We start from the raw sequence: 26040 nt of genomic DNA on the forward strand, positions 1-26040 counted from the left end.
ATCAATATGAAATAACAGTAAGGAAAAGTGGTCAGGTATTTTATAAATACATATACTTCATAAGACTACATATATGCTCTCCCATTACTTGGGTTGCCTTATTATAACGTAAATGCGTGCAGATTTACTTTTGGTCATTTTGAATACATCTAGCCTTGAATGCATATTTGCGGAACGCCATAATCATAATATATGTCAACACATAAATTTTGTAAATTATGCATCATTTTTACCGCCGTAGCAACTGAAAACAAGTAGGTATGTTGTACATAATGCTATTATTTTGTTATTCCTATTAAATGTTATATCTCAACATATAGCAAATTATGTAATCTTTCCATCAAAAGTATTAGTGATGGCTTTTAAACAAAGTATTGTTTTCCGTGCTTCTCACGAAATAATTTATTGTCAAACTACCCTCCAAAAAATATTTGAGAAAGCCTATCACCCACTTGAGGACATGAATTGTAGGAAGTGAGGTACTCCGATCCATTATAAAATTACTTAATTTCTACTATAATTATTTAAAATCATTACATTTTGTCAGTAGCAAAAACATGGCAAGTGTTATATTTAAGATTTGTCAGTTATGTCTTTATTATTAAATGTCAGTTTGACAATCAAGTCAATATAATAATATAAACTTAGCTTTAGTGTACTATATAAATTCGAATTTTCTGACGTTAATTGTTGTCCTATTTTATTACATATATAGTGAAATAAAATAATCAGGCTTATTTTAATTTATTACTCATTATCTTTGTTCACTAATAGTTAATCATTATGCAGCCTTTTTTAAATGCAAAAGATGATATTCAAATAGATCTGAATCAAATAAGATTGGACATTTTACATGGTATTCGCGAATGTAGTGATCGGGGACTAACACAAACTGTTAAATGGCTAGCTGAATTAAATTTCGCATTAAAAGATCACAAAATTAATCAAACGCAGCCCAGTTCGTACGATGACGGTATTTTGCCCGATGAACGCGAGTGCTACATATTAGCGAAAAGTTACTTTGATTCACAGGAATATGATCGAGCTGCTCATTTTATAGAAAATTGTTCAAGTTCTAAATGCGTATTTTTATATAGATATTCGCAATACATGTCCAGTGAGAAAAAAAGACTGGATAATGCTACTGATATTGGACCAGACAATTCAGAATCAACTCAAGTGCTGTTAGATCTTTTGTCTTTTTTTAAGGTATGGTAATAATTTTTATTGTTTGTATGTAATATATACAAAGTTAGAAGTATTTATATATATTATCATTTTTAGGCTAATCGTAATAACTTAGATGGATATTTACTTTACTTGGAAGGAGTTATTCTTAAAAAGCTAGATCTAAGGAAGCAAGCTGTATCTGTGTTGCAAGCTGCAGTGGATGCAGCACCAACTCTGTGGGCAGCTTGGGTAGAGCTGGCAGGTCTAGCAAATGAATATGAGGCATTAGATTCCCTGCAACTACCAAAGCACTGGATGATGTATTTCTTTGCAGCTCATGCATTTGTTGAGTTGAAGCTGTCTGAACAGGCGTTGGAGGCATATATGGGTCTTGCAAATGCTGGCTTTGAAAAAAGTACTTATGTTACAGCTCAGATGGCAATTGCTCATCATGATAGGAGAGGTAATTTCTATTTGTAATCTATATAAAATAAATTTGATAAATAAATCCTTAAAATTTGTTATTACAGAGACAGTTTTTTTTTTTAATTCAAATTGTGTGGTGTTGCAACAGTTCAGTGCCCATGTCCTAAATGTTTGATAACAGATTGACAACATTACATATATTTTCTTTCTCATGTAGGAGTATTGATTGTTCCTAACAATCAATACTCCTCTAAAACATAAAATTAAAAGCTGTTATTATTTAAAGGTGAAAGATTTATATACTTTAAAGGAAAATTAAAGTGCCATAGTATTAAAAATACAATCAGGTGAATAACAAATTATAAATAAACATCTTTATTATGTGTTTCTTAAAAAATATTTCATTATGGATTGGTCTAATTTATACATTTTGTTTTATGAGTTAGCTTACAAGAACTCAAAGCAATGTGTTGTTTCTGTATCCAGAATTTATTTACATAATTTATATTCACTATTAATATTGATAAGATTGTATGAAGATGCTATATGTAGGCAGCACAAATCCGGTCACCCTGCCGATCTTTGTAGGACTGCTTTGCAGTTAGTGTTCGTTGGCTGCTATGTTAATTGTAACATCGCTACTTAAATAGGGGATATAAAATGAGGAAAGTAATACATGGATAAGCCACTCAACCTCATTCATATCCAGTTTAAGTGCAGTAGGTTTTTACTGAAGACTATTGATTGAAATCCTACTAAATTGTGTCTTATTCTTTTTTCAGATGTTGATTCATCCTTAGCATTATTTGGTGAACTTTATCAAAATGATCCATACCGGTTGGATAACTGGGATGTCTATTCTCACTTACTGTATCTGAAGGAAAAACGCATGGAATTGGCAAAATTAGCACAAAAAGCTGTATCTATTGACAAATACAGAGTTGAGACTTGTTGCGTCATTGGTAACTTATTTATAGCTGAATTTAAATTATTATATAATATACACTTTTTTACTGTTGATGGTTTGATTACTTAGAACAGATTTTAAATGTGTTTCTATTTATGTATGTTCTTGATTCACGGGTAATTTTTCTAGCCATGTCCATGAATTGTGTATGTTTACTAAGCAAAACCATCATAAACATTATTTAAAAAAAAACTTGTCATATACATATCTTCAAAATAGTAAAAAAAATTAATTAAACTTTTCCTATACAAGGACACAATGGATATAAGTATTTTAAAATAATCAATTTTTCACTAATTATTATTGTTGTCTTACAATATTTTTCCTCATAAATAATAAATACAAAAAAATTTTTTCAAGGTAATTACTACAGCCTAAGAAGCGAACATCAAAAGGCAGTTGTGTATTTCCAGAGAGCATTATCCTTGGATCCTCAATACCTTTCAGCTTGGATATTAATGGGACATGAATTTATTGAATTACAAAATTCAAATGCTGCAATTCAATGCTATAGACAAGCAATAGGTAACAGCTTCACCTTTAAAAAAAACTTATCGATTTTAGAAGATCATTTTACATATTTTTGCTAAAATTAATATTCCGCAAGAAAATAATTTTAATGAATGGCGCTAAAACCTTTACAGCTTTATATAATATATATAGCCATGGTCAAGTAAAACTCAGGGCCCAGAGATCAGATAGATTAATTAATTTTGTAAAATTCCAATTTTCTGAATTTATTTAAGCTTTGAATTATTTTGTTTGTGCACTGCTCAAAATTGGACTAACAAGAATTTTGTTTTATAACCAAAAATTTAATATGCTGACTCTCTCAGTTCATTGACTGTTATAATAGTAATTAAAAATACACAACTCTAGTTACAATTATGATGCTTTCAGATGTCAACAGAAATGATTACAGGGCTTGGAATGGATTAGGTCAAGCTTATGAAATTCTAGGTCTAAATGGTTACTGTATCTATTACTACTCAAGGGCAGCGCAATTGAAACCAGATGATTCAAGAATGTTAGTTTCATTAGGAGAGGCTTATGAAAAAATGGACAAGTTTGCAAATGCACTCAAATGTTATTATAAGGCACATAGCACTGGGGATATTGAAGGAATGGCACTCTTTAAATTGGCTAAGTAAGAACATTTTTGGTTATGTTAAAAATGGCATTAAATAGTTAATCAATTAGAACATTAAGAAAGTCAGTAATTGATTTAGAAAAAAATAATAACACATAATATTCCCTTTAGTAGGGTAGTATTTAATTCGAATAATTAATTATTTATATAAATATTAATATTTTTCACAAAAAGATTAATTAATACAAATTTTAGATTGTATGAAAAATCGAACATGCCGAACAGCGCGGCTGCAGCATACACTGCAGCTTGTCAGGAACCTGCAAATACTGGAAGCAAAGAGCTACCTGCAGCTCAACGTTACTTGGCACAATATTATTTACGCTTTAGCTTACTGGACCATGCAGCTCACTATGCTTACAAATGCCTGGAATATGAAAGTGTAAGTAAAAATATATACATATATATATATTCAGAATGTATATAATGGTCATCTTTTAGTATTTAAAATTTCTATACTATATATAACTAAAAATTGGATATTTTAATTGATATTGTGTAGTTTTTTTTGCAAAAAAATCATAGGACGGCTTTCATGAATTACATCATCATCTTAATGTCAGCTGATTATCTTCCATTGCAACATATAGATTTCCCGCTATAGACAGAGATAATGACCAGTCTTGTGCTGCTTGCATAATTACTTGCAGAGATTTACACAAATAAATATTTTGTTGTATTCTGCCTGTGCATAACCATGTCTAGTTCATCCTCCCACTCTTATTACGCATCCGTCCTTTAGGTAAATAAATATACATCGAACTATGCAACTTCTCAACAATATTATTTGAAACATGTTTAATATCTAAAATCTTAAAAAAATATTATTAGATTGGTATTCTGCATACTAAGTAATTAACATATCTGTTTTTAGACCAAAGAAGCAGGAAAAAATATTTTAAAGGCAATATCAGAAAAGCGATTAGCCGCTTCGTCATCACAACCAGCAAATCTACCAGTGGATTTGCCAGACGCTATAAAAAATATATCAAATGCTTCTATTACTCATGACACTCCTAAAACACCATTTCAAAGTCCAGTTGTAACTCCTGACAAATATTCCACGCCAATGTTTACGAGAAAAAATAGCAAATACAAGATATGACGTTCAACATCAAAAAGGAGTAAAATGTGAATGGACTTTTTGATTATAGTAACTGGTTAAGTGGAACTCTTTTTCAAGTGTATGTACATAGTGTGGAATTTAGAATTATAATGCACTTATTCCTCTGTAAGAATTTACATAAATTAAGTAAATATAGATAAAAAAATCATTTTCGTGTTTAAATCAACCACTATTGCTCATGACAAATAAATTTTGTCAACTTGTCAATGATATTAATAAATACAATGTTATCAAAAACTAGTTTTTTACCTTATGTCCAGAGTTATTTAATTCTAGACTTAATCATATTCTTGTCTTAACATTTTTAAACCCCTGTGGTATTCTGTGGCCGTATATGCCGACCTGGTGACTTAGAGGATGTGATTGATGACTCATAGCCTAGTAGAACTTGAGAACTTTTTAGTTATGGTTAGTTTTAAATCAGAACACAACAAGGTTTGTCTAGTTCTGTTTAGTGTAAACAGAAGCTGAGATTCCTTAGGTAGTATCTCTTAACAGTAGTATAATCTTTCACTTGTGATATTATGACTAGTTAAAAAGATTAGTTTATGTAAAATTCTAAATAGGCCACAATAAAAATAATATATGATAATTTAATCCACACATTTTATGTTTTATTTTATGTAATAAAACTCAAAATAAAAAATAATGATTTATTTTTACAAATTTAAACAAATTAACAGATCTCAGTGCTCAATTAGTAAAAATTAATTACATTAAAATTAAATAAATAGTCAAGTGCATTGATTAATAAAAAAACATTTGTTCAAGTTAGCTCTTCAAAATAAAATAAAATTATTGATTACAATCACAGAAACACAAAATTTGAGAGCTCATTTCATTACAAACCATATTAATAATATAAAGAAATATAACATTTTACTGAATAAAGTTCATTTCATTTTAATAAAGTTGTAAAATAGTTTTAATTATTTAAAGCGTACAAGGCATTTATGAGATTTACTATATTTATTAAATATTAAGTCATATAATTATTTTGATTAAACAATTAAGTTTAATGTCAAAACAATAGTAAATGTAGCCTCTGAAGAATCTAGAATAATAATAAAAATTTTTGTATCATGTTTTCAACAGAGTTTGTACATTAAGACACTCGTATCCATACACAGGTTTGACTTGGAGTATGATGAATTAATATTCTAATGCATACAGCCCAACCATAACTAGCTTAATCATTTGATATTCAACAATGACATAATAACATTCCAATATCCTCATAAGGCACTTGCTTAAGAACTTGATGTTCCACTTAGAAACACAATACTCAATACAATTTGCCAAACTAATGGTAATAATTTAACATTACAAGCAACTGACTTGATGAATTTATTACATACTATAGTTAATGTAGACCAGCATCATTGTCCATCCTACCCAATAATCTCTCTAATCACTGTTCAATACTAAGGCTTTCCTAAATAGTAATCTCTTTAATCTGAGAAACAACTGTATAATATGAAGTTTTAAGGCAGATTCAGGCACTTAAATTTACAACCATATTAAGCATATTAATAATACTATTGCAGTGTAAATATAATATTAATAAATATTCACTATACTTTGTAAAATTTAAACAAATTTGTAGCATGGTTTGTGCTTTTGACTTGTTAGTTCTTTGTTCTGAAGTGACTATCAAGGGACTCATTAAAGAAATGGGTTTTTAGAATTACCAAATGTTGGATTGCTTGAGGGCTGAAAACAGAAAAATATTATTACATGTAAAATATTTATTTCACTAGCTCTCAGTATGGGATGAATGTAAAATACATTGTGTCATTATTAATAAATATCAGATATTCAAATGCAAAAAGTTAAATGTTCAAAAGTTGGTATAAAAAGCACTTTTACATTGAAAAAATCCTGCGACACAAATGGGCCAGTGTGATGGTAACCTGCTGGTGATTTTTAATTATAACTCATTGAAACCACCTCAATAAGTGCTTATCAGCAGTGTAAGGATATCTAATATCTGCTGAAAAATGTTAAATTTGCACTATGTGAAAAATAACATATTAATATTTGCCTAATAAATAACTATTTATGATAAGGAAGTGTTGAATCATCACAATTAACTTTAAATGAACATAGAACAAAGCATAATGATATTGTTATCATGTACATATGTAATTTCCTGTGCTATCAGTTTGGAAACTGGTTCAAAATATTTCCTACTTTTGTTAAATTTAACACATCCAATACCTAGTAATTTGAGCAGTCACATAATTCTTGATTATTTAGTTAATATTGTGACCAATTTTTGTACAGTGATATTTTTGAAAGATTTATTAAACTTGCAGAGAATTAATTAGCACAACCTCTGTTTTCATAAAAAGGATGATATTCTTCATATAATATTACTATTTTATAACAATTGAAATGGAATATAGATAGATAGAATCACAATAAGACAATGTTTTTTCTCCTATATCAATTATTAGATATTTCTATTATGTACATACAATCAATTCATTAATATGTAATATTAGTTAAATTAAATATATAAAACAAAGATATAAACTCTTGATCAGAGAACAGAGGCATTTTATGTATCTAAAACTTTGAACTCTATTTAATACACAAATAGATTTTTATTTATAAAAATATTTCATGATTTTCTTACTTGTTTTATTTGTTAAGAGAATGAATTTACATTTTTATCTTTGCTTTAAATCTTGAGGATAAGTGTTTTATCTCAGTATGATTTATCTTAAAAAACATATTTAAACAGTTTTTAAAATTGATTTATTACTAGTAACAATATATTTTTACTTTAAATGATTTTATGATAAAAATTAATCTTACCATAAATGGGTTAACTGGAACTGGTGGAGTTGAACTCCATCCACCATTGAAGAATGGATTTTTATTAGAGAACAAATCATTGGTAGTTGAGCTTTGGAATGGATTCTTATTATTCATATTATTACTTTCCTCTGAAAAAAAAACTAGTATTAGCAAACAATGCTTATTATACAGTAAAAAATGGTAATCAATAATAAATATTTACCCATATTCTTCATGTTTTGCTGTCTTAAAGCTAAGTCCAAGTCTGCTAAAGCGGCATAGCGATCATCTGCAAATTATTATTACAACCAATGCTTAATTTACATTGAATAGAGATGCCAAACTTATAAGAGATTGTTTATTATTAAATTAAACTGCATTGAATTTATATATGTTAGCTTCTTATTTAATGATTAAATTTACATACCAGTATCTATATGCTCATAATAAACACTTCCCTATTTTTAATTTATTTTAATGAGATTTATGTCTAACAATAAATAAACATATTGTATTTATCACCCTTATTCTGTAATAGCAAATAAGGATTTAAATATATTTATTTCAAGAGTATCTTATTAATGAGTCACACCCCATATACTTACTTGTATCTGTAGCTGACACATTGCTTGAATTTAATGTATTAAAATTTGTTAAATTAGTGGACGGATGATTTACAAAATTGTTATTAATGTTGTTATTAAATTGAGCACTGTTGTAAATGTTTGCAGTAGAGAAGTCAACAGGAAAACTGTAACAATAGTTGATATTAAACGAGTTTTGTACAAAATTTTTACATATAATATTCCATTTTTACTTACTCAGATATTGGTGCAGTAATAGGAGGAGTTGAGATTGCAGCTGGTAAATTTGGAACAGGCTGAGAAAAATTGTTGACAGGCCTTGCCAATCTCTGACTAGTATCACCAACTGGAGTATTCACCACTTTAGCTGTGCTCACCATAACATTATTGTTTACACTTTTTGAAGTCTGCGGTGAAATTGATATCAAAGGCGCGGCAACTGTAGTGCCAACAGTGGACTTCATTTTTGTTTTAGTTTTTGCCGACAAATTACCATTAGTAACGGGGGGATTATTAAGTGGAGAGTCGAGGTAGTAACGCTTTTTTTCATATTTATCAGACATAAAATCTTTTACGCTTTGTTCATCGTTAAAGTTCACACTTTCTCCGTCGTATAGACCTAACCAAACTCGTCTACAGTAATCATTGCCTCTAGCTTTTATAAATTCTATCTCTTCCGGTGTAAACGTGGCCATTGAAATCGACTTCACACGATGAGGCGGTGTAAGACCACGCCTGAAAATTTAAATACAGTTCCAACTTACTGTTTGTTGTTCTCATTTGATCATATAACGCAAAATTAATACTCACAACATTCCTGAACATTTTGAACAAACAAATGAGCCGATCGTTGTATTTACGTAAGTAGGTCCCCGTTGATTGCAATCTAAGCAATATTTATTTCCATTCAAAGATATTAGTTCACGCAAAATTTCTAAATTTCTATCATCTTGCTTGCGACGGCTCGCAGCCATTTTCGTATCTATAAATTTTATTTACGTATTCTTGGAAGATATATTTTTCTTTGTCTATGAGTATCTTAAACTGTCAGAAATGTCAACGTACTGGTTTTATTACTCATGCATAGATATTTTTTGTTTCCTTTGGCATAGTCTGTACCTGGCAAAAGTATGCTGCAGTTTAGGAACGATATAGCCGAATTCGGTGTATACATTTTTAATAAATGTTGGGTCACGTTTACCTTTTCAGATTATACTTCTTCGTCTTTTAAATCTCATTAGTTTAATGCTTGCAGACTTCGTTTTCGCGGGCTATAAAATTAAAAAAAAAAGAAACTGTAATATGTACGATATCTGGTAGGTTGGTAAAAGAAGGCTACTGGTATGATTACCTTCAGTTTAGAATCTTTATTGAGATAAAACTGCCTTGTATTACGTCTATGTGGAATGCTATAACACCCTCGAAGGCTGTGTTATAATTCTGGTTGTGTATTATGTGCCGAGAGATCTTAACGAACGATATTTGGTTATTGACAAGAGTAAATTTAAACATACCTTGTTGATGGAAATACTCCAAGGTAAGAAAATAAAAATATGTCGTTGTCTATGTCTATGTCTGTACATTGACGGCTTGAGTTTTTATAACTTGAAGGTTGAAGTTGCTGTCAAAAACGTTTAGTTGTGTACAACGACATCGTATTTAATATAGTAGTAGTTTTATGGTTGTCTCGCAGTATATAACGTTTAATAATTCTCAGTAAAATAAATTAAGGTAAAAATGTCACTTTCCTGGTTTTGATTTACATCCAAACTTAGCAAACATCCAAATATAACATTTATTTGTGTTTTTAGTTTAGTAACTTCTGTGTTAGGATATTGAAAGAACAATGGCAGAAAATAATCCTGAACCGACAGCGACGGATGTAGAGAGCAATTACACAACTTCGGCAAATGATCCCAAAAACATGCGAGAGGTTACACAGTATGTAAGTATGTGTAGAATAATGAGCAAATCAGCATACATTATTATGTACTCAAGGTATACAAAGTTGTATACATAAAATATTGATTATATTCGTGTTTTAATACACGTATGAATGTTGTATATTATAGCAATTAATACGCTTCTCCTCAATACAATCTATTCTTGTCTGGAATGCGCTTCCCTTGATATTAGGATGATCATTGCCATTTATAGCGATGGTTTGAAAGATGTTGTTTGACAAGCTGATGGAATCATCACAATTATTAGATTTTATTATTAATAATATTTTTAATATAAATAGCAAATGAAGTTATTTAAATTCATATATTATGGCATATTTCTCTAGTAAGTAGTAGCCATTAATATATTTAAATAAGGTGTTTTTATTTTAGTGATTATCTTCCTTCTCAATTTGATAACACATTTTTCTGTCTTCTTCTTCAAAATTAATAGTTAATAATTCTTTACTGATTAGTGAAGTTTGTTATATATGAATTACATTTTTGACATAAGCTTCAAACAATTGCTTTAAATAACAATAATTGTTTACTTCTAGGTCCAATCTCTATTACAAACAATGCAGGATAAATTTCAAAGCATGTCTGATCAAATAATCAATAGAATAGATGAAATGGGCACACGGGTAGATGAATTAGAAAAAAACATCACAGACCTCATGACTCAGGCTGGAGTTGAGAATGAAAAGTAGTTGTTGTCAAAGTTAAATGTATCTAGATGCAACCTTACATTAATTTTCACCCAAAGATATCTTGTGCCTGGATTTTTTAATAATGTAATCTTACACTATTAAATCATTATCTTATATATTATATTGAATTGTCAATAAAAATTTCTCTTAAATGATTACACAGAGCAATATGTAGCATGGTAGTAGCAATGTCTGTAATAATTTTTAACTTATCTGTAATGATAAAATTAATGAAACACAAATTATATTTATTTTCTCATCTATTTTAGATTCAAGTGAACTATTTTTTTAATTAATAATTAAGAAATATTTTCACCACATGTGTTTGTCATTGGACAAATTTCATTAAATTATAAAAACTTACATTGAATATTTAACATGTTTGAAATATTAAGCTAAATTAGATATGAGTTATAGAAAATTGAGATATTAGGTTGTGCATTTTATATTAGGTGAAACTCTAATATCTTGTTTTGTGTGAAGTGCACAAGAATGCCAGTGTCTTATCCATAACAGTGCAAATTTTATATGGTAGTGGTTGGAGTTAATCATGATTTTGTAATATACTTTGATTTGTAATTAAATTAAAAGCATAAAGTCTTACAAGGTTTTTTATTTTTTGTGAACCAATTTATTTCAGTAGGGTGAGTATTGATTTTGGTGGTTCCTGATACTGGCTGGTACAGTATAAGGGGAAACAATGAAATGTGACATTGGTAATAAATATCAACCAGTATTGTCATGTAACATGCAGGAAATATGATGGGAAAGTATTGATTATAATTTATATTTTGAGAGTGGATTTTTTTAATTAACTACGACTTGACTATTGTTTTCTTTTTTCATCATCATCATCATGTCAGCCGATAAGTAACCACTAGTGTAGTCTGGTAGACTAGGGTAGCATAGGACATCCACTCATAAGGTGGATAGATGACCTTACGATCAAGAAACCCTAGATGCATGCTGGTTCCAATAAGTTTTGTCTGAATCTATGGGGTAGGTCTATCTCCAGCAAGTGGCACACTGGTTCCAATGGGTTTTATTGGAGTCTATGTGTTAGGTCTATCTCCAGCAGGTCATTTCTTGTGGCTAAGATGATGATGCTATAAATTAATTGTATAATCTATCCTAGTCTCTAAAGATAGGAAACATTGTTATGGGTGCCTGGTCCTATAAGATGACTGTAATAATCAAAAAGATATTAAATAATTTCTAGATCTCGATTTCATATGAACATATTAAGCTTGCAAATTTTCTAAGGGTTGTAATTTTTTTTATTTAATCTTATTTTTCACTTATTACTTTTGTGTGAATTTTGAAACAAATTTTACTTGAATAATTTACAAATGAAACAATTAATTAAATATTTTTAAAAGTTTATTCACCAATTTACAATGGGCCTCTGACAGGAGACTTGAGTCGCGGGAACAATACATAGCTAATTAAAAAAAAATTGGCTTACGATTATACTATATGGTGTCAGATGGCAGAATTCGGAATACAATTTCAAATTAAAAAAAAAAAATTGCTATAATGAAACATTTCAGTAAAAACTAAAAACATGATTGTGCGCACATTTAATTTTTTAAAAATTAATTCGTCGTAATGCTGAACGCCAGGTACATTCTTGGAATCTGTACTCGCTAAAGTTCTACCACCGGACACTGTATGTAACTTTAGGTAATTAGTAATAGAGTAAAAATAAAAATATTTCACAATTAAGTATTTATTAGCTTAAATTATAATGTGCAACAACTCCAAGCGTAGCCTTAATATCAGCGTGATTCAGTTTCTTGTGATGAATCATCTTCGTCTTCATCTGACTCAGATTCCTAAAAAAATATTTTTCATAAACATGAATCAAACTTTTGAATATGCATTTGAAAAATAAGTTTTATAGTTAGTAGAAAACAAGCACAAAACATACTTTTTATTTAAATTTATTGTAGGCAAGTTAGGTAATTTTTATTTTAAAGTTATTTAGTATTATCTTTTTTGTAAAGATTACAATTAGTTTTGTTATTGGGGTATACATGTTTTTTTTAATTGAAAATTGTGTTCATTTAGTCGATATTTTGATATGCTCCACACACATTTGTTGAACCTACACCGTATTGCGACAGACGACACTAAGTATTGTCAAGTAACCGCTAAAGTGCAAAAGGACTATAATTCATAGTCCGGGCGATTGTGGGAACCCTTCGTGATATTATTCCGGCAGGTATATAAATAAATAGACATGTTTGCCACTGCAAGCGTTCAGTAATAAGTAACAAGTATATAATAGTAACTCATAAGTCTCTCCACTCGATAAAGTATGAATGTAATAAGAATTTATAATTGTATTAATTTAGCTGATTGAAGTATCAGTGCTCGTTATTAATCTGTAGGAAGGAGATGTCCTGCAGATGTCATTCTTTTTTATTTCCTAATGGAGGTTGCGTTGCGGAGAAAAAAGTGTTGGTATTGCGATGCGCCATTTTCAATGCTCCTGAGTAAGTTTGGGGCACAAATGTGGGCGTTGGAGACTCACTCACGAATTATTATAGATGGTGAATATGGTCGATGTCCGACTAAGTAGGCTTTTAAGGATTATTCGATTCCTTGTTCTATACAACATGAATAATTTGAAGAATTCCTTGACCCAGTTGTATATGTCTTTCAGCGAGGAATCCTGTGAATCAATTCGTGATGACAGGGTTGTTGTTAAGATACAAACGTGAAAATTTGGAAGGGGTTATTAATATATAGTCCGATATAATTAAATTAAGCCTTCCCATTTGTTAATATAAAACATTTTAGTTTTACATTAAAATCCTTCCATGTATCTGCTCCGATAAAATGTTTATGTGACTGATCACGTGAATAGGTTGTAGTTCCCAACGCTAGAATCTTATGTAGGTTCAAGCATAGGTTGCTGTGGGATTGAGAGGTCTGGTAACATAACCCATAATATTATTCCTGCAGGTGTATAAACAGCCATGTGGCTTTGTCCATATAAGCATTCCGCTTGGAACAGGTATTCGGTTGACTTCGCACAAGAATGTTTCATTTCAGTTAGAATATAGAGCATAGAGATACATCGCGGACTTTTTGAGTTTTTACACCCGCGAATTTCGCAAATACCGTTTGGGCTGTATAGTAAGCCAATAAAAAAAGTTTTTCGAGCATACCCAATCCTCGGTAAAAAACGCATAAATGAGAATAGCCTTTATGGTAATCGCGTTATCTTCTGTAATAGACAATGATTAAGTTATTTAAATATCATATTTTTTAAATTTACCGTTGAATCCTCGTCTTCCTTTGACGAGGACTGGTTCATCAAAGCAGCTAATGAACTAGATCTCTGTTTTCCAATCGTAGAGTTTTTATCAGGCGATCTTATTCTTCCCAAGCTCTGAAATAATGGTAAATGCATTATTTCGTTCACTAAAAGATGGTTTTATCGATAAATGTGGCGAAAATATAGGATATCTACCGCAGTGTCATCGTTATCTCGAGAAGGCGACTGTTGGTTCATAAGCGAAGCCAACGATAAAGACCTCGCTGAAATACCGGTACTGACTTGCTTTTCAGGCGATCTAAGTTTTCTTTTGAAATTCTGAAAATTGTTCTTAAATTTAATTATTACATGTATTTAAAAATTTGAAGCAAAATAGCGGTGGTGTAGAAAATTCAATTTAGCGCATGATCTTTATATTTCATGATGTGATTTATGATATTAGAAAATAGAAGTAATGTGTATATGACTTATTTAATTTAGAAAAATATAACGGATTTTATTACGTTCTTTAATGACTAGGTACTGTCAAGTCTAGGTGTGCACTCAACAAAGGTCCCCTTTAATAGTTCTTTCAAAGATATAGGCATATGTATAATAAACTGTTAACGAGCGTTAATTATAAAATGCTATTTATAAATAATTTAAGTCTTTTTATTTCACAGATAAATTACTTCTACTTATTTAATTATTTATATTATATTAACGCTCATTACCAAATTAAGCATATTATTTCTCCTAATATAATAGAAAAAAACATTATTACCGTTGTTTCTCCGTTATCTGTAAGACCTGTATCCAAATCCTTAGCAAAAAACAAAGAATTATTCGAATTACAAAGTCCGTGTTAAAAAAAGATAAACATTTAAATGAAGGCCCTAACGCTTAAATGGAATATTTATAGTAAATTACCACTGTAGCGATATATTCAGAATTTGAAATGTTATTTAAACAAATTAAGGGTAAGGTTTGTGCAACCTTCAGTGTCGTACGAGAGAAGATCGAACATAATTTAGCCACGTATTAAATGATTACCTCTAAATCAGCTTTGTCATTAATGTCAGCTATTTGTTGGTAAGCTACTGTAAATAACTCGACCGCTTTCGCATGGAAAGTCATTTCTATCATTACAAAGTTTGACAGAAGCGACTTCAACTGTTGGAGCTTACGACGTTCGAAAAATTCCGTTTGTTCGCTTAAGCTCTTCGCTGTACGCGACATTTCTGCAGATGCCTTCAATAATTCGGATTCGGCGTACGTCTGAAAAGTATGTCTATGTTTGTGATGATATTTTAAAATTTGTGATATCTAAAATACACTCAGTAGCTACAAAATAAAATACACTAAGTATAGCAAGCAAGCCACAATGCTCTCATTTTACTGTGCTCGGTTTAACGTTAGTATAAACACCATTTAAAAAGATCTTTACTTGTAGTACACCGGCTTAATTTTTTTTTTGATTTTCAAATGAAGCACTAGGTTAAAAAGACTATCATTTTTATTGTGTAAAAGTGGCAAAAAGAAGACGCATGGGATGAGTTTCAAAAATGAAACTGGTGCTATCTGGCAAAATTTTTAATGGTATACGATGATTTTAAGGTTTTGGGGCAAATCAGTAGTTGTGCAAGATATTGCATAACGAAATTCTAAACGATCATCATTGTTTATCCTTTTAAATTAACTCGATTCTTGTTAGAAGTTGTAATTACAATAATATTGTCCTACGAAATATAATTTAGACAGAGTTAAATTATATTTCGTAGGACATTAAGTACTCTTGCAATTAAGGTTAGTAATTGTTTTCTTTTTAATATAATAACTTTTTAAGTCATATTTATTTACTTACAACTTGTTGCCTATTAAAAGGTTGTCTCTCCCTGGCTTTATCCAAAACTTTTTTCCTTGCCATTTCCTTTTCCCTCACGTTCATGGTATGCTTTAACTCTTCTCTAGCATGTTTACAGATTGCTTCGTATTGACAAAGTTCTCCTATAACCTGCGTAGGTAAGTTAAGTAAATGTTGCACGGCTTTATTAAAATTAACAAAATTATTTATTAAAATATTCTCGTAACTGTTAATTATTATATTCAGTATTTTAAAAAAAACTTTGATACCTTAGCTTCTAAACGTTGTACTTCGCAATTCCTATATTCTTCAACTGCTGTTAGTGTAACAGATAAATTGTCTAATCCAGTACTTAAAGACTTATTAACAATCTCGTTGTTCGAGTAATCTTTTATTACCTTAGCCAACTCATCACCCATGTCACGAATTCTGTCAAAACGATATTTCACGAATGTTAATGTCATAATGCTACCAAAATCTCTGTACTCTGCCTATGGAAAGTGCAGTGAAAAATGCGCGAGTGCATTCGCCAACGTTTACAGGCTGACGGAGCCCTATACCCCATAACCCCTGTCTCGCCGAGCGAACACGTTAGACACGGTGGAGCTGTTTCGCACTATAACAAAATATATATAGAATATTGGAAGTTTACCGTTACGTAATTTTTTTTTAAAGTTGTAGCTGCTATTTGAACCTTCATGTTTTATCGGTCGTTTTCTAACTCACTTGACCGACGTACTTTGCGCAACGGCTGAAGTGCAACAGGACTATAATATAAGCAGCGTGGGACTCTGGTAACTAACTACCCATTATTTTATTTCCGCAGGTATATACGTGTTAATTTAAGAAATTCAAACATTCAGTAATAGCGTTTCGTAAGGAAAAGTCATGCGGTCTACTTCACACAATAGTTGCTTATTCCCCTTAGGAAAAAGGACCTCTTTCTTCTCCTAAAGTTCTCTTTTTTTAAATTTCTGTATGATAATCAAAACATCTATTCCATTAATTTAATGTTCCTGGATCAGAATACGTAACCGAGTCTAACAGACTCCCATAATGTCCGTCGCTGAAATTGGTTCGCTTGCGTACACATCTGTTGCTCTTACAGTACCAGTCGCACACGGAACCAAGAGATAAATCAAGATTTCTTATAAGAAAAGCTACGTACTATTGCTTCTTAATTCCCGACCTATACTCTAGAGGGGCTAAAGAATCTTTGTGAAAAGCCAGGGGCTCAAACAGAGCGAATATAGTCTTAGCTTTATTCATAAACAAGCACAAATTACAGAGATACTGATATGAAATGGGTTTTCAGTAAAGAGTAATGTGAATATAATTACAACCATTCACTTTCATGAAACTTGAACCAGTGTGACTTGTTATATAACGTGAACAGCATAAATGTATTGTTGCAAATTAATTTTATATTTAGTATTTAATGATCAAACTGACTTTAAATATATGTACGGTAAAATATTTTAATAAAAGCATAATCTCTGATCTTAAACCTAAGAGTGTTTCGTTACCTTGCTGTTTTCCTGGCATAGTCTCCAAATGCAACACATAAATCTCCAAAATTTTTTTCTACGCTAGTTATCCGCTCTTGAATAAATTTTGCTTGTTGTTCATAGCTTAAAGAATGAGTATTTTCTCCTCGAAACATGTTTTAATTAAAATGGGTTTATTGTGCAAACCGAATATTTATAGAAGCTGTTGCTATGGTTACATTGGTAAGTGTTACTGTAATTTTACAAAGTTATTACAACAATATAGCAATTTTTTTGTTTAATTTTATTTATATTTTTTAAATAAAAATTTTACCAACAATATCATCTTATTTTATAATTTGAAAAAATTGTTTTGATTTTATTACTGTATTGGACTTATAGTTTTTAGCTTCTGTTATGTGTTACACCTAAGATTAAAAAAAAATATGGACAAATAAGACATTTGTACGACAACAAAGAATTATGTATCTGTGATTGATGTTAAACAGCTGTTTGATTTTTATTTATGTTTCAAGAGTAGTGAAATAAAAATGAATGAGGAAATCGATGAATATGATATTTATCACCAGGACTTTACGACCGTGTCGGAATGGGAGGTGTTTATAGCAAGGCTAGAGGAGGTTATTAATGAATGGCATTTGTCAAAATCAAAACTAGTTAAACGATCTTCGGATTACACAAAGAAATGGATAACAAAATCGGAAGAAATCAAGTTTCATGGCATAGTCTTTACACTGACGTATCATATGCTTGAAACGATTAAAGCCGAAGATGGTACGGAATATTCAAGCGAAGAGTCGCTCCTTTCCGAATTACAGAAAGGGATTTGGGAATCAACGTCTAATTTTATGGAAGACGTTGATGGTAGTCCATTTCCTGTTTCCAACTGGTTTGGGTTAAAACGATATTTAATGTTATGTTCAGATGGCCCACTTGTCGATGGAAGCATTATTAAACTAGTTATGAGTTCTGTAAATATAGCATTTGGTAATGTTGATTGCGGTGTGCCTTTGTTCGTAAAAATTAGAGAGCACTGGCAGCAGGTTTACTTAGGTATCTATGAAGATAATGATTACAAAACCAGTTTTGACACAATTCATTTAAAAAGAATTTCAAATCAATGTTCTCATTTGAGTGGATTGGTGAGCCTTTTTAAATCTAAAATTGCGTCACCAGTAGCTCTCGATGCAGTTCTGATAACAGCAAAATTCTGCTATGAGTTAAAAGATTCTGACACATATGCATGGAAGCAAAGAACCAATTCAAATGAATTTCTATCCATAGATGGATTTGATGTCAAAAAACTGATAGAGCTTCCTTTTGGCGCTGAGAAAAATCCTATACAAAGTGCTTGTTTGAATGCAATTTGGCCACAGTTTCGTGAGAGTGCTATAGTTGATTCATCTACATTTTCTGATATTGATCCAATCATGGCTCCTACATGGACTATAACTCTTAAATTAAGAAATAATATTCACTGTCAATTATCTGAAATTATAAATAAACTCATGACATTGTTAGATGAAAAAAACTTGTTGATGGATGTGTTAGGATTAAGTAAGAGTTTAGGACTGGTTAATCCACTGCATAAAATAACTGAAGCACCTATAACTATATCCAAACTTGTCAAGGCTGCTATGGGCCAAAGTATGAGTACTATGGAATTTAAAGGGCCAATAACTGATGATTTGTTAATGCCACTATTGTATTATGTATTTCCTGATGCTGTAGAAAACAGTGCATTTATCTATCCTCAGCAGCTTGATGTGGAGTCTAAGCAAGTATGCTATTTTATAATTTGTTTATTTTTGAAAACTGAATGCAATAATTTGTAGTGCACTGATCTAGTAAATTAGTGTAATTAATAAACTTAGCTATAGGAACTGATCAAGCTGAGATTTGATGCTCTCAAACATTCTCAAAGCACATTTCTATTCAATAATTTTGAGACATATGTCATAGCTCATGAGACATAGGCCTTACCAATAGATTTCCAATAAGAACAGTAAGAACCGGCCAGCATCCAACATTTGTCAACCTTAACAAATTCATCTGCCTCCTTGTTGGTGTACATCTTACATATTACCTGTACAGGAAAGCAAATATTTTCTGCACTTCAGATATAATGTTCTTTGTAAAGTTTTTCATGGGTCAAAATATGTCAAAGATTCCTGTACTTGGAAAATGTACAAATAGATAATTTTACTCATTTTAAAGTGATTAAACTTAAAGCTCTAAGTTTTAGGAATAGTTTTGTGGTATGGAATTATGAAGGGTTTTAGTTAAAATATCAATGTTAGATAGGCTAGGAAAAATAATGAATTATTCAGAAACAAAATATTAGAAAGTTTTTGGCTGTCCTTTACTGTAAATAAAATCAAAGATTTTTATGACTAACATATATGTTTATCACATTACAGAATGGGAGTAATGAGTCAAAGTTGTGTAGTTACATAAAGACAAGTCCCGAAGATGGTTTGGTGTGGAGGCTCTCAGTGACTGCTATCCGTCTCTTGGATGCTGGTGGGTTGCCCTACTTAGCTCACTTCTGGTATGAGTTTGTGCAAGAACTTCAATATCGTTGGGAACATAAGATCCTGGTACCAGGGTATGTATGTTGATAAATTATTTTTGAGTATATTTCCTTCAGTACTCAATTATTCTCAATTGCCTTGCAACCTCTAACAATGGTTTATTTTACAACATTGTCGAGAGTCAATGTGTTGAATAAAGATTTTTATGTTTTTGAAACATTGTTAAATTTAGAAATACTCAAGAATAAAGACAAGTTTTTGTTTTAAGATAAAATTTATTGATATTTTTTTAAAAGTATTTTAATTTTTAAAGAAATCAGTAAAATTGTAATAAAATTTATTTTTATTTTTTAATTTTTATTTTAACATATGTTCTGTACACTTAAATAATAGATTAATAGGGCTATAATATTAACAGCACCATTGGGATAGCCCATATGTAATCAACATTTAAAATACTTAATTTATTTTAAATTTAAGTTTGGTAATAGACAATTTTTATTAATATACATGCCTACATCATATTACAACATATTTATATATGATTAAGATTAAGCTTCTAACACAGATTAAAAATTATAAATAACTTTTCATTTCTTATTTACATATATGCCTAAAATATTTATTATATTTTGGAAATATTTGTAGAAAAAATACTTTTTATTTAAATTTACAATACTTAAAATGTGAATTATATGTAGAATGGGTTAAAATTGGTATGTACAAATTTATGAAGTTTAAATAAGAAATCGCAAAGTGCAATGAACGGCACACAATGGTGACTAGGAGTGATTTAATTTTTATATAATGCTTGTCAGATCTTCGGTTATAAAATACTATGATTTTTGAATCATACCTACCTACATGCCTGCATTTTACAAATTTATTATTATCATGTCATTTTGCATTTCGAAAGTTATTTCTTTCTTTAAAGAAAATGTACATTGTCTACAATATTTTACTATAACCCAACTTGTAAACTTTTCTTTTTTAAGTTCCAGTGGGTTCTTCTATTTACAGGAATCATTGCGTTAATATTTTTTATAATCCCAAGTGTTTAACTATGTAAGATAAAAAAAAAACCAACAGAAACTAAACTTTACGTATATTGATGTCCGATTTATAATGACTGCGTAATGAGTCGAGTGCATAAAAGTCAACGAAACCTATGTTTGTTTATGTTGATATCGCAATTTTCCCACGTTTTGTCCACACATTCGCGATCGCGTTTTCTATGTTTATGACGATGTGAGCGCGGTGCTGGGCGAATGCGTGTGTGGACCTTGGGCGCGCATAATGACGTGCAAGTTGAGTTGACCTCGTGCGATTGCGAGCATCCGCTGTGGGTGCCTTTGCTTCGCTATAATGGTACCAGCCCGCCTCTTGCTGTTGCGTTTCGCGCCATGTATATATCCATGTCATGGTCCGTCCAGTTATCCGACGTATCGCAATAGCCCAGTCCTAGAGAGCCGACGCTATATCGACTGGCTGGCCGAGAACGTGATCGCGGTCTTCTCCTCGAGCCGTTGGTGCCGCCGGTTGCCCCACCCGCCGCACCGCTCAGCGACAACCGCGACGCTCTTTCGGAAGTCGCGCCTAACGATTGTCGCGACTGACGAAGATCTAAAATAGATAAAAAAATTAGCACCAATCGTATAAAACTATCAAAATGAGATTCTCAACACAGATTGTAATGTTTAGAAGAATTAGTAAAAAGTTTAGAAGTCTTACCAGCTCTCGATCCTAACAAACTGCCTGGATATACGGGCGTACCGTAACGGCCGGAATGGGAGTAACTATGCTGGGATTGACCGTCGGCAAGAGAGCGAGCGCGGCCCGGTCGGCCCGGTAAGGGTTCCGGAGCAGCCGGTTCTGTGTAAGTGCGTGCGCGAGGGATCGAACGTGCACTATAAGCCGACACTTGATCCCACTCACGCTGCTTTCCAAATGCGCCGATCGTCGTCAGCGAAGAGAGCGGCCCGCTGGGACTGGGTGTCCCGGGGAGACCGCTGCAGCAGGTGTTGGGCATTTTCTCAGGCGCCTGGCTGTGCAGTCGGTGTACAGTACGCGATCGTCGCCGTGACGCAGCCGCAAAAATAAGAACCGCCACGACAATGGTGCCGCAAATAGCAGCGCTTGCTGCTATTGTTATTTTGTCCATATTTGATGCGGCAGCTGACACTGTGCGAACCTCTCTGCACTGCGAGTACGGGACGGTGTCTGGACTTACATGCACTTCTTCCAATGATATTACACAAACAACGATACATTCCTACAACAATGAAAAAATAGTTATACGAAATTGAAAAAGGGTAGGTATTACAGAAAAACTAAAAAAAATTAGTATGTATGCGTACTTGAGATGGGACGTTTTTAATTTTGAATTCCCTTTCACTAGCTTCTAAAGGCGGGCCTTGTTTAAAGCTTTTGTCTCCGAACAATCGATACACAACACGGAAACCTAGTATGTTGGCGACATCTGAATCCCACTGTATTATGACAGAATTGTCTTGCCTGTAAGCATTTTTAACGATGACCTCATTAGAATCGTCAACTTTAGGCTTTTGAGGAGGAAAGTTCATAATTAGTGGCGGTCGTTGATTTGTACCGTGTCGCCAATTAGGAGATGCCGGTCGTGCTGATGATACGCGGTTAGGTCGGTCGCTTGTAGCCGTGCTCTGTTGGCTTAACGACTTTGTTTTAATCTCTTCTCCAGCATCCGTGCTTGTTGACATTACCGTCGGTAAACTCGACACTGTTGTCGGAGGACTCGTAGTTGAAGTTGTTGTCGGAGATGTAATGTTTAAATTAATGTCATCCTTGAGCGTAGATATAGATATAACTGTTGTTGAGCTTAATCTTTCTGAGGTGGTAGTAGTTTCTTGATTACAAACAAGTTCATTCGGTTCAAAGCTATAAAAGCCTCGATCTTGAAAGTGAGTTGGACTTCCGCAGAACTGTGGGTTTCTTTCACGAGAGGTAACTTGTAACTCGCCGCTACGTATCCACTCTATTATCCATCGAAGGCGACAATCACAGTTAAGAAACCGCCCCCCTACACTAAGACCTCGAAGTGTATGATTTAAATGTGCTAAAGCTTTTTCGGGTACAGTAGGTAACGGGTTTCCGTCTAAAGCTAATAGGGTTATCGAAGGATTCTTAAGAAAGGCATCAGTTGGTACCTTGTTCAACAAATTAAATCCTATATCCAATACTCTCAGTTCAGTTAACGTTGATATCGCCGCTGTTGGAAATTCGGGCAATAAATTATTTAAGAGACTTAAAGAACTCAGAGTATTTTTTATTCCAGCGAAGGCGTCTTCTTTTAGATTAACCAATATATTTCTTTCCAAGTTAAGCGCTGTCAAAGAATTTAAACCCTCAAAGGTCCGATTGCCATTTGGCCCAGGAAGTTCTCTAATGCTATTTTGGGATAAATCAAGAAAGGCTAAACTGCGGAGTCCTTTTATACATTCTGGTACGACTTTTTGCCGTGTGCCTTTTAAATTAAGATTTTTTAAAGAGTTCTCTAAACCTGTCAAGGCTTGTGTTGCCAAAGTTACGTTGTTATCAGATAATTTCAAGGTCATCAGCTTTTGTAATGTAATGAAAGCGTGGTTTTTTACATTTGTTATTCGATTTTTCGATAAATCTAGTAATGACAGATTGGTCAAAATTCTAAGTGATCTTACAGGCACTTCCGATAGTTCGTTATCTTGTAAATTTAAGTTTTTCAAATATGGTCCTTGACCTCTGAACGAGTCGTCTTCTATTTTTTTCATTTTGCATCCAGACATTTGCAGATTGTGTATTTTGAGATTTGCGAAAATATCATCACCGAGTACTGGTATGGTTGAGTTATTTATGTATAGGAGATCTATGGAAACTTTGCGGGCATTAGAGTTGAGTGCCGTTAGAAGCGCTGCGAAGTCAACCTGAAAATTAAATTTTTTGTACGTATATATTCTATTCAGTATATATTCTATTCAGTTACTAATAAATATTATTTTCAAAAATCATTTCGGTGAAATGACAATAAATTTGTAAAATTGGACAGGATAGTCTAATAAATATACTAAATACCTGATCGCACTGTATAGATAAATCGCGCGCTAAATTAAGTGCGCAGACACACGTTGACTGTAAGGCGGGGGTATCCTTCCAAGGACACTGTGCTTCAGCATATTGTATCATCACAGCTAAGAGCATTGTCAAACCTGACTTGATTCGTTTACGCGTAAGATGTCCCTGTAAAAAATAACCAACTTTAAATAACAATTTTTGAACGACTTAAAGGCAGGCGTTCTGGGTATACACTTTCTCACTTAAGATTCGACGCATGGTCATTTAACTTATATTTTTCCAGAGGTGGTATATTTAATTTTTTAGAAAACTTGCTATGTGAATTTGCTAGATGGATGGCAGAAATAGAGATAGGTACATGATAAGAAATAATACATCATAAGAATATAAGAAATAAAAATAATCTCGTAGACGAAAGTTGAGTCTTCAAAAAGTTAACAAATCTTTCATGGGACTGTGTCCACTCGTATACAGAATAAAGCAAGGTATCATAGGCCTTCCTTCGTTTAATTTTAAATCTAAAATTAATAGTATTATGTTAAACAAATCTCATCATCATCAAAAATTTTAGTTGTTCTAAATGTGTGGAACTTGGTTTGTTGACTTAGTGGGGTTGATATTATAATGTATACATAAAACTTTGTTAAATCTTTTTTTAGGCTTGCTCTTCTCAACAGCTCTGCGTTCAAAATGAAATTTTAGGCTGGATTCAAATCCGTATATTGCCTATAACGTATGATGGTTATGAAGATAATGGGTGCTCAGAAAAATTGATCTTTTTTCTGTGAATTTAACCTAATAATTTAAATTTGCTTTTTTATTACATAGTAGAAAGGAATTGTAGTGTGTGTAGCAACACATATTCGTCGGATCTAAGTAGAAGTTGCATGCTGAATTATGAACTGCACATGGTGCATGCGACGGGCGGCGATCAAGCGACGCGTAGACCGTTGCAGAGAGAATCGTGGCGTGGAACCACCAGGCTGGAAACGCCTGCTTTCCCTGCACGTGTTACGATCGATTGTACTGCGTCGTACTGTTTTCTACGATAACACATTTTTCCTAACGGAAATTTCTCGATATCAATTTGATGAAAAAGTTATAATAAAATATACAGCACCAGTTAATTATTTATTGTATTAAAGGTTATATAGTAGATAAACATGCTATTATCGTGCGTATTGGTTATCGTGCGTTAACAAAAGGTAAATTTATATAACGAAATAATACTATGTATAGATATAATTAGGTACCTTCGAAAACCATAAAGGTCTCGACTTTTCGAAAGTGCCTATTTGAAAGAATAAATATTGCTTTATTGTTCATAGCTTTTTTATGTCGTTCTTAAATTATTAACTGAAATTATCAACAAGTAGGTTATCATTATGATACCTGATTATGACCTACTAATTATTGGTTAAACATTAAAAACAAAATACGAAGTTCAGTTTAATCCTACCTTCTATATGTTCTTTTTTCCCCAAAATACGCATTATTTAAATACGTACATAATTTCTTATAGTTTGTTTAAAACAAAATATCCATTCGACAATTATCTATTGTATTTTTTTTTATCAGAGAGTAACATTTTTGTACAATCGCTTCGGTAAATTAAAGAAAATGTAAAGCTCACCATCACGGTATTGGCGGTTTTGGCGGTCACCAAACGTGCAGTTAACGGTACCCTTTGCCGAAACTTTATGTTGACCAATTCACTTTCGCATCGCCTTTATGTGGTTATGTACATTTCACTTCTCTTCGTACCTTGATTAATATATAAATTCACTATTCAATTCTGCCTCATACCTTTTATTTTAGGTCATGCATTACAAAAATAGCTTTAGCTAAGATTTTTAAAATAAGTGGTATATTTACTTAAAGCAATCTCTGGTATATTAGTAAAAA

General features: G+C 31.9%; 6 protein-coding genes across 6 annotated transcripts in view; 3 read left to right on the forward strand and 3 right to left on the reverse strand.

The window, feature by feature from the left end:
* Positions 1 to 673: 673 nt before the first annotated feature.
* On the forward strand, positions 674 to 5179 carry LOC137922223 (cell division cycle protein 23 homolog). Its single transcript, XM_068765164.1, has 7 exons — positions 674 to 1209; positions 1285 to 1633; positions 2379 to 2558; positions 2924 to 3088; positions 3464 to 3710; positions 3909 to 4095; positions 4588 to 5179. Exons 1-7 carry the CDS (start codon positions 784 to 786, stop codon positions 4816 to 4818), a joined length of 1785 nt encoding a protein of 594 aa, XP_068621265.1. The 5' UTR covers positions 674 to 783; the 3' UTR covers positions 4819 to 5179.
* Positions 5180 to 5434: 255 nt separating this feature from the next.
* drongo (Arf GTPase activating protein drongo) lies at positions 5435 to 9263 on the reverse strand. Its single transcript, XM_068765122.1, has 6 exons — positions 9039 to 9263; positions 8466 to 8963; positions 8250 to 8395; positions 7868 to 7933; positions 7663 to 7793; positions 5435 to 6552 (listed from the first exon to the last, which is right to left on the reverse strand). The coding sequence occupies exons 1-6, from the start codon at positions 9200 to 9202 to the stop codon at positions 6505 to 6507; spliced, it is 1053 nt and encodes a 350-aa protein (XP_068621223.1). The 5' UTR covers positions 9203 to 9263; the 3' UTR covers positions 5435 to 6504.
* A 581-nt stretch (positions 9264 to 9844) lies between these two features.
* LOC137922346 (heat shock factor-binding protein 1) lies at positions 9845 to 11465 on the forward strand. The gene is made up of 3 exons (XM_068765329.1): positions 9845 to 9959; positions 10040 to 10173; positions 10729 to 11465. The coding sequence occupies exons 2-3, from the start codon at positions 10075 to 10077 to the stop codon at positions 10879 to 10881; spliced, it is 252 nt and encodes an 83-aa protein (XP_068621430.1). The 5' UTR covers positions 9845 to 9959; positions 10040 to 10074; the 3' UTR covers positions 10882 to 11465.
* A 1168-nt stretch (positions 11466 to 12633) lies between these two features.
* Positions 12634 to 17673, reverse strand: Fam92 (CBY1 interacting BAR domain containing protein Fam92). The gene is made up of 7 exons (XM_068765438.1): positions 17537 to 17673; positions 16280 to 16439; positions 16011 to 16160; positions 15200 to 15424; positions 14363 to 14485; positions 14168 to 14281; positions 12634 to 12716 (listed from the first exon to the last, which is right to left on the reverse strand). Exons 1-7 carry the CDS (start codon positions 17671 to 17673, stop codon positions 12660 to 12662), a joined length of 966 nt encoding a protein of 321 aa, XP_068621539.1. The 3' UTR covers positions 12634 to 12659.
* A 298-nt stretch (positions 17674 to 17971) lies between these two features.
* Rab3GAP1 (RAB3 GTPase activating protein subunit 1) overlaps positions 17972 to 26040 on the forward strand; it is a 30590-nt gene continuing 22521 nt past the window's right edge. Inside the window, exons 1-2 of the mRNA XM_068764690.1 lie at positions 17972 to 19299; positions 19939 to 20126. Coding sequence (XP_068620791.1) covers positions 18049 to 19299; positions 19939 to 20126 — 1439 coding nt within the window. The 5' untranslated portion in view covers positions 17972 to 18048. The remainder of the gene's footprint in view (positions 19300 to 19938; positions 20127 to 26040) is intronic.
* haf (leucine-rich repeat and fibronectin type-III domain-containing protein hattifattener) lies at positions 21239 to 24261 on the reverse strand. Its single transcript, XM_068764689.1, has 4 exons — positions 24136 to 24261; positions 22410 to 23987; positions 21784 to 22324; positions 21239 to 21675 (listed from the first exon to the last, which is right to left on the reverse strand). Exons 1-4 carry the CDS (start codon positions 24259 to 24261, stop codon positions 21413 to 21415), a joined length of 2508 nt encoding a protein of 835 aa, XP_068620790.1. The 3' UTR covers positions 21239 to 21412.

Source organism: Battus philenor, unplaced genomic scaffold (assembly GCF_028537555.1).
Source record: "Battus philenor isolate CCGP_79_NKW_IND1 unplaced genomic scaffold, ilBatPhil1.0.hap1 SCAF_2, whole genome shotgun sequence".
Taxonomy (NCBI): Eukaryota; Metazoa; Arthropoda; class Insecta; order Lepidoptera; family Papilionidae; genus Battus; species Battus philenor.